This window comes from Porites lutea, chromosome 5, assembly GCF_958299795.1.
Source record: "Porites lutea chromosome 5, jaPorLute2.1, whole genome shotgun sequence".
Taxonomy (NCBI): Eukaryota; Metazoa; Cnidaria; class Anthozoa; order Scleractinia; family Poritidae; genus Porites; species Porites lutea.
In genome coordinates, this window is record NC_133205.1 from 40373237 (window position 1) to 40385559 (window position 12323).

Sequence of the window (12323 nt, forward strand, 5' to 3'; positions counted from 1 at the left end):
GTAGCCGAAGATTTGAACTCGGGACTACCGAGAACCAATCCAGCTAGCGGTAACGGAGCAGGACTTGAACTCGGCCCTCCGAAATACAAGTCCATCTCTGGCTCGTTTTCCGATCAAGAAAAGAAGAAGCGAGCAAATTCGAAAGAAAGGTGGGGATGCAAAGTAATAGCGTCGAGAACTATGTTGTTTTATTTCCATGCAGAAAGTTTGTCTGCGAGAGGTGAAGACCAAATTTTATAAAATGTACTTAGTAGCACTCTTCATCGGAAGAACAAAGTCAATGTTCTTAATTTATGATGTTTTAAAGTCCTATTTAATATTTACTACTTTTAATTATAGGGATAACTCAACTCAACTCATGGACGATATTTCAGCTGTCATTACGAGAGTAGCAAAGGATGAAAGAAACAGGTTTATTCGGCCAAATGCAAGAGGTATAGAAGACAATAAGGAATGACATTACTAAAACATGAGAAGTTACAGATTTCAGCAGGATCTGCAGACATTTCCATTCTGACGTTTCACAAGATCTCCTTTGATCTGAGTTTTACCTTGTTTTTGACAGGGCCGCAAATAACAGTCCAAGCTGTCGTGCAAATAGTTTACTTAGGAGGCTTTCAAGAAGTTGATATGGTTTGCAATTATTTATTTTACAATAACTGAATTATATCTCACAAGTCGATCGGCTACTTTTTACTATCAATTTAACAAATACATTCTATGTTGCCGTGCGGTGTTCAGTAAGTGATCACAGATGACGTCAAAATGTGATAAAAACAAAGAACTGGCACACGAGCGAGTGTGTGACACATACCTGCCTCGTACCGCTTGACAAATTCCGCTTGACTGTTTGAAGATTTGCGCTAGTTTAGGCATTTTTAAAGTCCCGAGGAAACGCTACTTTTCGTCTCTGCTCCTCCTTTTTTTCTTTATCTTTCTTGTATACAGTTTCTTTGAAAAGTTTTCAACGTCGTTTGTTGCTCAAAGCAGAATAATGGCGAAAACATTTTGCAAATCAGCGAGTCTCTCGTAGCGATAACACACGATGGCAACTGTTGGGAAGATTTCTTGTAGTTTCTTAGGCATTCTCAAGTAGTCAAGAGCTAGTTTTGTCTCTGTTTCTCCATTTTTCTTCTTTGTAAAAAGCTCCTACTTAACTTTCTTCGAGGTTTTTACTTGCTTTAATCCGAAAAAATCTCACAAGCATTTTCAAAACCGCGCTCCATATGTTGTACAAAAGAAAGAAAACAAGCTTTCCGTGACGCCATTCATGTATCTGTACTCTAATAGATCAAGGGCAACGACCAATCACAGCGCGCGTAACACTCACATCATGTCGAGCTTCGGTGTTTTTTGCTTAGTTTAGTTCTTTTGCTTAATCTAGTTTATTAAAAATAAGCACATTAATAACGGTAGTTTTCTTTTGACAAGTACTGAGTGTTTTTCTAATCCTTTTTTCCAAAGCAAAACAAACTTTTTGTCCAAATTGCAAGTACCTTTTAAGTGGAATTGAAAACTTCATGCCTATAAAAGCCACCTTTCGGTTTGATTGTACACAGCTATTATAGCTGAATGGCGTTCAGGACGACAAACAAGACAAGAAGTGAAGTAAAAACCCGGCCGTACACGATTATTAATATCGGTTAGCGACTCTTCACAACTGCCAGGCTAGTTTGATCTACAGACAGCTTAACCGTACATTGCTTCGACTTGTTCGGTTACTTTAACGGCTCCAAAATCTTCCCTTGGAAAAATATTTAACCTTGGGCTAGTTTACGACTTTACTGATACAGCCCTAAATCAAGACAATAAACATCGATCGCTGTTCTCATTTTGTTTGAGGTTTGCAAAACAATTTAATTTCTAATATATGCGCGACCCAACTTTTAGTCAATGAAACTCCGTTACTTGTCATTAGTAGCCAATCACCAAGCGAGAAAAGTTATTGACAATAACGATGCGCTAGTCTAAAAAAGTCATAAGTTTTCTTCTGTTTTCTTCATTTTTACTGGCATTTTTGACTTTTGTTATTGTAAAAAAACAAATTGACGCCATTTTCTTATCGTCTCTCATCTTATTGATGATAAAATGACATCATAGCATTGTCAAAGTTATGACGTCATTTTATTAGCAATAAGAGGACAGACGATAAAAAACTGGCGTCGATTTGTTAGTTCGAATTAATCTGTGTTTGTTATTTTTGAAATTAGTCCTTTTTTAATTTGCTGTGAGACATGTTTCCTCGATGTACAAGCGTCGCCTTCAAGTAGATTTTCTCGTTTTCACTGGGAAGTGAACTGAGATTGTCAATGTTTCGTTGGCAGACTTTTACTTTGGAACTGTTCTTTCGTCAGTACTGGCGTGATGACAGGCTATCTCATAATTTGCCTGAGAGGCAGATAACGTTACCTGGCGACGCCGCTGACAGACTGTGGCAGCCTGACACATTCTTTCTAAACACCAAAAAGGGAGAGCTGCACAAACTGACTACCTTAAACAAAGTGATGGTAATTCAAGCCGATGGTAGTGTATTTATCAGCACAAGGTAAAAATAAAACAGTTTTTCTTGATGCCGAGTATTATGTATCACCAGCATACTTAATTATGGGCGTAACTGCGGCTTTCAAAATGAAGGGGACAATTCAATTCAACTTTGTGACTAGCTAAATTCAACAATTTTCTTGTTCATTTACTGTAACCTCCATGCAAAATAGTAACAAACCATGTTCTAATCGGAGAGGGGGTGTTACAATTACTTGTCCCACAAGGCCAGCAAACCAAAAACCGGAAGACATGACCCTGACGCGCCTGTCGACAGTTACTTTAACAAAGTTTTGCATCGAATTTTGACTGGTTAATCTTATTATGTGTTAACGGTGTGACTCAAGAATAATTTATTTTTCTAGTCTTAACGAAAGTCATCGCCTCCCATTAAAACTGATCTCATGATCTTAAAACCGTGTAAAATTTGTTGTAAAATTTTTGTTGGATCGTCATGACTTTTGGCTTATGTTATTTATAATATTTAGAATCACTCTGACGTGTCTCTGTACAATGGACTTTCGCAAGTTCCCCATGGATCGACAAGTGTGTGAATTGAAATTCTCAAGTTGTAAGTTTCGAAAAAAGTATACGTATTAATGAAATAAAAGCGTTGATTCCAGGTGAGGCTAATTTGTTAGTTTTTATACCTGGCTAAAATGACCTAAATTTTTATTTTATGAATACCGTACTTTCTGAATTAAATGTTTGAATGAAAAAGGTTATTATTCTTTTTTCTTGGCAACAGTTTATGCTGCTCTCGTACCTGGAGTTTATTATATATTTAAAATAATAACTATAAGGGGATTATTTCAATCATTCTATTTTAGACCCCGTTATTAATTTGGGAATGGTCTCCAACTATATTATGTACTAGGCTTCATTCTAATACACTCCATTAGTACGGAATAAGCATTTATTATCTCTTTTGTTTTTTGAAAAATGTTTCTTGTCTTTTGAGTCTTAACATTAATTGTTTTCTCTCGACTCTTCTACCTTGCAGACTCTCTTACCACTGATGATATTGTTTACGAGTGGAAGGAGAAAAATAAAACTTTATCAGGAAGTGCCGAGATTGCTCAATTTACACTTAAACCAGTCAGCACTCATCAGGACGTCAGCAGCTACGTAACTGGTACTCTAGGGGATGGGGTCTTGAGACAGCCACCTGATCTATTCCCGTAGTCAATCGACAAAAATCGGTATCGATAAAAATCGATAGCAATCAAGTGATTTTTAACGATTGAAAATGGAAATCGGTGAAACTAGATAAACTAAATTGCTCTGTCAATTGCAAATCGATATTATGGATTTTTCATGATTTTAACGGTACATGACGGAAGTCTGCCATTGTTGATTTTTGGCATAAGTTAGCATCCACGAGTAACAACTGATCAGCAAACACGAAAATGAGAAATGTGGAAACTATTGCACACACAACTTTCTCTCTAAAACTCTTCGTTTTGTACATAATAACAAAAACGGTTCGGCTTTTTAATTGCATTCAGTTCTCGCAGGCAAGTATCACAAGAAATACAACTTTAGTAAAGATTCCCTTGTCTGAATTTCAGACATCCACTCGAGTCGAAGGATTTACCGATTTTTATCGATTTATCGATTGATAAATCGATACCAATTTTTATCGATTGACTACTCTGAGTCTATTGAGATTATCGGTTGGCATTTTCCTTAAATAAAGAATAAAAGCGAGAGATTTTATTCTGAATTTTACATACAAGAGAGTCGACATGCTCTTTGTAAACTGAGGCTTCTCCTTATAGCTCCCTATCACACGTTGTCATCAAAGCTCCTTGCGTTTTAATTTGCCAGTGTTTCTCATCAAATGCTTGCATATTTTTAAACGTTTCTTTCTCTTTTCCCAGGTAATTACTCTGCTCTTGGCCTTAGATTCGAGTTCACTCGACGCATTGGCCATTACTTGACAAGGGTTTACATTCCAGCCATTCTCATCGCGTGTATGTCTTGGCTTTCATTCTTCATTGATCGGAAGTCAGTTCCAGCTCGTGTTGCACTAAGCATAATGACTATTCTCACAATTACAACACTGTTAATCGGTGTTGGTCAGGGATCTTTGCCTGTGGTATCGTATGTGAAAGCAGTGGACTGGTACCTAATTTTTTGCTATATTTTTGTGTTCTGTGCATTTGCAGAATATGCAATTGTAAACAGCATAGAAAGAGGACACAAAGAGTCTAAAGAACATCGAGTGGTAAGAATTAGTATGGATGCACTTGTACACTCCGTGGAAAGAAAAATGTGATTGAGAAGTCTACTTATACTGTCAACCAAAAATATAAATTTTGTTACAAAATTGGCTAGTAAAATATCCGAGTATCGTAAATCTTTTTGTTTCCACTTGTCAATAGTTATTCTACGGCGTTGAGTTTTACACTTTTCTCAGTGATTGTTAAGCGGAAGTAAAACCGAGTCAGTCCGTAACGATTGAGAATTGTCTCCACCGTCGCTTGTTTCGCTTTTTCTACTGCTTTAGAAAAAAGACGCGAGTATCAGATTTGTAGCTAGAGTAACAATCACGTAACCCATCGAACTCATCGAACCCATCGATCAAGATAAGCTGCCGCCAAAACATTTGGAGACTTACCACCGTACTTAGAAAAACCTATTCGGCTAACTTAAGGTGGTTCGATACAGTTTTTCAAGACCAATACCTCCCAAGTTTGAGCATAAACTACGTCGCCATAAACAAAGTTTTGGAAAAATTGCCCCCACAGTTGTATTAGATAAAGATGAAAATCTTTTATGATCAGGGTTGCAATGACATCGGAGTTGTTATAGCAACGAAATGACGCTATTACCTATTTTACTTACAGAAGTATTTCTCGGCACTGAGAACTGTTCTTCCAAAATTATTCACGGGAGCTTTTTCCTCCAATAGCCGCCTCGATGTTCTTGAAGTTTAAGCGAAATCTGTAAGAGCGTTATCGAGATATTTTGGCATCAAGATTTTGTGGTTAGAAATACGGTAAAAATTGGATAATCTTGATGTTCGGCTGTTTTCTGTAGAAAATGAAGCGCTTTTGACATGCAATTTCACCTGATAGTAGTTTCAATCTTTTTAAAAAAAAGTGTGTGAAAGACCGTGGAGATAGCTCCAGCCGATTGCTAGAAAGAAGGATTTGATTAGTATGTATCGAGGCACTTTTGTTAGCGGTTTTTGAACATTTTGTTCTACTTTAACAAATTAGCGAATAATTTTTAAACCACTCGATAGATTTTTTTAAAAAAACAAGATTCTTGAGATTTACCTTCCTTTTATATGAACCTTTAGTTTCAAGATTATTGAGATATTGTAAGGCAGTAAAATAAGGGCTACAATTCGCCAATATTTTGGCAGAAATTTTGTGTTTACAAATGTGAGTCTCTCATTATTCAGGGTATTGTCTCCAAGTTTCATATTTTCGCGCATAACAATAGCTAGCATTTTTGCATATGTCGAATGCATTGTTAGTCACTGTTGTTCACGTGAAAATGAAACTTGGAGACAATGCCTTGAATAATGAGAGGCTTTCACTTGTAGTAACGAAACTTCCGATAAAAAAGTAACGAGTTGTAGCCCTTACTTTACTGCCTTACAATGTATGAAGAATCTTGAAACTAAAAGGTCATATAAAAGAAAGGTTAATCTCAAGAATCTTAAATTTTAAAAAAAATCTATCGAGCGGTTTAAAAATTATTCGCTAATTTTTTAAAGAAGACCAAAATGTTTACAAAACCGCTAACAAGAGCGCTTCGATACATACTAATAAAACCCTTCTTTCTAGCAATCGGCTGGAGCTATCTCCATGATCCTTCACACACGTTTTTAAAAAGATTGAAACTACTATCAGGTGAAATTGCATGTCAAAAGCGCTTCATTTTCTACAGATAATGGCGAAACAACAATATTGTCCATTTTTTACTGTGTTTCTAATCATAAAAACATCATCCCAAAATATCTCGATAACGCTCTTACAGATTTCGCTTAAACTTCACGAACATCGAGGCTGCTATTGGAGGAAAAAGCTCCCGTAAACGATCTTGGAAGAACAGTTCTCAGTGCCGAGGTACACTGCTGCAAGTAAAATAGGTAATAGCGTCATTTCGTTGCTATGACAACTCCGATGCCGTTGCAACCCTGATCATAACATATTTTCATCTTTACCTAATACAACTGTGATGGCAATTTTTCCAAAACTTTGTTTATGGCGACGTAGCTTATGCTCAAACTTGGGAGGTATTGGCCCTGAAAAACTGTATCGAGCCACCTTAAAGGTCAAATGAACCAAAAATTCGACCTTTTTTATTTCAGTACAATTCTAATGAAATTGGTTTAATATGAACCAAATAAACATACTACGAAGTTTCAGCTCAATTGAAGAGAGTATGTCCGAGATATTCGCAATTAAAAATTGCTGTTTTTTGGCCCTTATCTTCGTAGAGCGGTCGAAAAATTTGTCGGAAACAACAGCTTGTGACGTCAATGTTGGTCAGGTTTAAAAAAGCGGGAAATTCAAAACAGAGTTTTTCGAGTCGACTTGGCGCAGAAGTGGTTTGTGCGGCCATAAACCTGGAGAGAACAGGCAATTTGTCTTCAAAAGTTGCAAGCTGTGGTTATAACCTTCTTATTATTTAATTTTCTCGAAGAATACATCATATTGAAAGGGACTTTAACAACGCCATTAATTTCCTTGTTCTGTACTGGAAATCTGCGTGCGTATAGGTCCGATTTTTTTCAAGATGTATTCACAAAATGTGTTCATATAAGGAAGTTTCTGGATATATAAGGTCCGGAGCTCCACTGTGGACACAAAAACAAAATAGCTTTGTATAGTGATTTGCCCAAAGAAATTCACGCTTGCCCACAATGTGTTTGAAGTCATTTAACTTTGTCACACTCGAGCTGATATTTTAAAACCCACGCTCGATCGGACACTTGTGCTTCGCAGAACACTAAAATATAAACAAAATCCTCAATGTAGAAGTTTTGGCGTTGGTTTGTGGGCAGAAAAAGAGTTAATCTTTATCTACTAAAATCTTCCCCAAAATCGGTTTCAAAGCAACTACAGTTTTTTTAAACTTGATCGTTTAGCGCAGATAAAGTTTGCTTTGTGTTGTCAAGTTGAACATGCATAACACCGTTCTCAGAAACGAAGTAAGATCTCCTTCAAACAAAGTTGAAGTTACATTATTGCAAAACCTTCTCTCCAGATACGTATATGATTTAATTACCGACTGAGGTCACTTTAAGGACCATAGACGCCACTTTAAGCTCGCAAAGAGAGGCGACAAGCAAAGAACAATTCCATCATGCATAAAATTCAGCTTAAGTGAACTAAAAAAAGCTTCAATAAGGTTGCAAAACAACGAATTTCTACTCAAAAAACATAAGGCTTAGGGCTCTTATACCTGCTGACAATGAAGAAGTGAGTTTTCTGTGCGAAATAACCTACCTAAAGATCTTAAAAGCAAAGGATCGGTTGCAAGCTTCGCACCCAAGCCATGATTCAAGGGAGGGTCTTCATTCAAGCAAATTAAACTCAGGACACTGAATCATTAGAAAGTACAGAAAACAGCACATAAGGGTTTGTTTTCCTCGCTTCAGTCAAATCCAGCTCCAGCAATTGTTTACGGGCAAAGAATCAATTATTTTGAAGCCACTGCCGGCAGTTGTCGTTCTCGGCTACTTCACAGCGAGTGAAAAGGAAAATTTGCGTACAGAAAGAAAACAAAACTGCGTATTCTAATTAAAAATGAAAAAGAAAAAAAGAAAATGACTATTATTACTTGAGCAACAGAAAAGTGATCGAAGTAGTCTGTTCTTCTCGAATAAGCTTGCTAGCCTTCTATAGTTCCGAGGAAGTTTTAAGCGCTCAAGTTCGTTCACTCGCAAGCGTTAGCATTACTGTTCTTTGACATAAGACAAGGATAAAGCTGGTTCTGCAAAGGTAAATGAATCTGGGCATGTAAAGAAACTAACCGTAACCGTATTTATAACAGAATACAAGCGGGTTTTAATTCAGTCTGGCGAAAGAAGGCGAAGCACTGGACACAAAATCAATTCACAAATCGAATGCACAATTATCAGAAAAATACAAACCTCTTTGGAAATGTTCAAAACGTTTTATTCAATCAATCAATCAATCAATTTATTCCTCCTCAGACTGACGGAATGATCTGTTTTTACTCTAACATTGGTTGTTCTGAATCCAAGGTAATTTTCAAGTGACGAAACAACAACAACAAAAACAAAAACAATGCCTTTACAAGGAGCAAACGTTCGCACCTCGTGTATTTCATTCAGTCTCAGTCAGAACTCTCACAGAACGAGACAAAGCTTGCGCAGAACGTTTTTCCGCCCTGAAAGACCAACATTGACGTCACGTAGTCTCCAGTCTATCACGTGGCCATTTAAAAAACGTTTTCGTGAAGTCTTCGGAAATGCTCGGATTTTGATCTTTTATCTTTCCATAAAGGCTTGGGAAGAAAAATCTTTACCCAAATCTCACCTAGGATGTTTCTTTTTAGTGTTTGGTGAAGGTAAAACGACAAAAGAAAATATTTTAATTTTTTGGTTCATTTGACCTTTTTAAAATGTTGTACCCAATTCAAACCATTTGAGTATAAAACGTCTTGTTTCAGGAATTTCCATATCATTTAAATGTGAATGTTACATTATAAAGCAAATACAATACACAAAGAATCTTAACCCCCGGGAGATTTGAATTGGGTACAACATTGAGTTAGCCGAATGGGTCTTTTTGTCAGTATTTATACTTTTCTGGATAAATTCTACCGCTTTTATGCAGTTTAGGAATAAATCAAATTTTACCAACTTAGAATAAAAATCAGTGAAAAGAGTTTTTACACAACGTTTCGATGTTTCCATGACATCATTATCAAGTGACAAGATAAAAACTAAGATATATTACGTCAGATTTTATTTTTTTTGTCTTGTCACTTTATAATCATGTCATGGCGACAACAAAACGTTGTGTTCAATTCTTTTCGCTAATTTTTATTCTTAAGTGCTAAGGCAGTTTTTAGAAAATAATGATTTCCATAGCGACTTCACAACCCGTGGGACTCATGTCCTATTTTACCTTAAAGCAGTTAGAAGTATTCGGATGCAAAATAATTGGTGCATTCAAATATGTTAACTTGTCACATGCTTGACTGCAAAGTGTTGCTGATTCTATTAGCAGTATTTAAATAGTAAGTGGAAGGGCTGCTCTAAACTCTCTGGCTCTTTTGGGCCACCATTAATAAGGTGCCTTCCAATTCAAAGGGGGTGTTTTCCTCATCGTTCATGAACATATAATAGTCCCTACAAAGAATATTTAATAATACGAAGAAAATTGAGGGTGTGGACTAGTTTCCATAAAAAAAAAGCTTTGTAAGCTTTATGAATTTCATCTGTTCTTTTTCTGAGTCCCGGTAAAAAGCGGTTCAAAACTGATTTTTAATTGGAAGCATCAACCTTTGTAAATGTTAGTTACTGAAATCTTGCCATGATGCTCTGACCATATGCGCAGTAAAAAAATTTTGAGGACCATGGGTACCATCCTTAAAACCAGATTCATCTTAATTTACTGACATCTAATTGAGCTATTTGTTTTTCTTCGCTTGAATAAGTGTGGTGAATTAACCCTCGGACGTACAGGGGGGTGCATGACGACCCCCCCTTCACCTTTCAGAAGGTTTTTCTGAGTTTTTTCCTACAAGATAAGACATCAGTACCTGACGTTTTCAGTAGCTGTTCGTTCATCCCTCGCGCACATTTTGAGACAAGTTTAGTGATGGTCAGTTGCTATGGTTACGAGATATGACGTCATAAGTAGCCGGTGGTCAAGCCAATTTTGGGTGAAACTACATGTTTTTTCAACTTCTTTCAAGAATAAAAGTAAATCTTGTGGCTAAAATCATGCAAAGTGCTTAATTATGTGTTATTCTTCATGTAAAGCACAAAAAATTACCATTTTTTGCAGTTTGAACCTGATTTCTAATTCTTGGTAAAATCCAAGATGGCGGTGAAGATGGCGACCATTGTTGGTGACATCACAGGCCTACAGCAGCGCCACCACCCCTAAAATATATCTCATTTTGTTAAGAAGATCACAGGCTTTCCACTAAGGTAAAATCGTTTCAAAATACTGCAACATATCAAAAACTCCGGGAAGGGGTTCCATCCACCGCCAACCCCCCCACCCCTTGTACCACGGTGGGGGTATGAATTTGCGTGTACGTCTGAGGGTGAAATGGGAATAAACACTTGGAATAAATCTTTCAGTCTATTTCTCTAAGTGAACAATAACTGAAGCTCGTTCATCATTTCAGAACTTAACGGAAATCATGAAACCTACGGATAACAACGCCAACGTTTCTTCAAGATCACTGCAGAAGGATTTCGCCGGGGAGAGAGTACGACATCCCATCTTTGCATGTCGCACGTCTGAGATGAAACTAGCTGATCTCAAGAACATTTTTAAATGCGGTTCATTAGATGATGTTGCCAAGATAGCTTTTGCTGTTGTCTTTATTATTTTTAATGGGTTTTACTGGTTGTATTATCTGTATTTTACTGCCTAAAAATATATCTTGCGGGGGATGCTAAACAATCAGCGTTTAAAGAGTCTCAACTCACTTTCAGCTTTTTAGTACTTAGAATAATAAAACTTAAAATGATAGTTAATTGTTTAGATCTGCTTATGGATTAGGTAACACCTACTCGCGATTATAAAACGAGATCACCGTTTCTCAGGCACGGGCTGAAGGCACTATGCTTGAAATGTAACACAGCCAGGTTTTTAGACCAAGAAATTAGCTGCTGCACGTAATGTAAATTGCTACTTTTATATCCTTTTATTTTTTGGGTCCGCAGTAATTGGCTTTAGCTGTTGCGGTGTTCCTGTCCCAATTTTTTTTAGTTATTATTAGTGTATTGTTACGTTCTTTTTAGTAGTGTTGCATATCTTCAATGTTTTTTTTTTCTCTGTATTCTTCAGGGCAAAGCTAATAAAATAAAATAAAAATAAATAAAAATACTATTGACAATGGAAGAAGAAACTAAGACTGAGCTCTTCCTTCGGCAACCCCAGTACGTGATCATCAATAAAAATAGTCTGTTAGGAAGCAGTTGTGTTTTCTTAACTTCGGTATTGCTGTGAGAATCAATCAAATCAATTTAGTAATGGAGAATATTTTCCCGACATAATCATGAAAAAAAACCCTAAAAGGTACCAGAACCTTGTTTTATCGGCCTGTCCCAAATCCATTTCCACCCCTAAGAGGTACTAATTCAACAACAACAAATTATATGTCTGGCACTTCAAATTTTAATAGTAATAAAAAAGATAACTTTCGAACACTTTCTTCTCATAAATCTTTATTCTAATAAAGCGTATCAGCCCCTAAAATGTTACCGAGACAACTCTGGCAGCAGTCATTTTAGCTTTTAGCATCCTAAGCGGTACTAATCCACAAATTTAAACCCCTAAAAGGTACGACGAGCACCCTCGTCACTATTATAGGGAAGCACCTCCCCCCCCCCCCCTCCGGGGGGAGGGAGCAAACGTCTCCTTTGCAATAGGAAGAGGTTTTTTCGGTAGCAGTCGATCTACTGGAAGAGTGCGAACGTGAATGGGACTCAACGACCGTTTTAATAAAAGAACATTTCAAAATCAGGTCAGAGTGTCTGCCTATATATTGCCAGTGTGGATAACGTAGCTTTTAATTATTCACTGCAAAACTTGAATTTTGAAAAC

General features: G+C 36.9%; 1 protein-coding gene across 1 annotated transcript; it reads left to right on the top strand.

The window, feature by feature from the left end:
• The first annotated feature begins 524 nt into the window (after positions 1–524).
• Positions 525–11310, top strand: LOC140937603 (glycine receptor subunit alpha-1-like). Its single transcript, XM_073387150.1, has 6 exons — positions 525–633; positions 2325–2545; positions 3030–3112; positions 3545–3676; positions 4425–4771; positions 10897–11310. The coding sequence occupies exons 1-6, from the start codon at positions 631–633 to the stop codon at positions 11146–11148; spliced, it is 1038 nt and encodes a 345-aa protein (XP_073243251.1). The 5' UTR covers positions 525–630; the 3' UTR covers positions 11149–11310.
• Positions 11311–12323: the final 1013 nt, after the last annotated feature.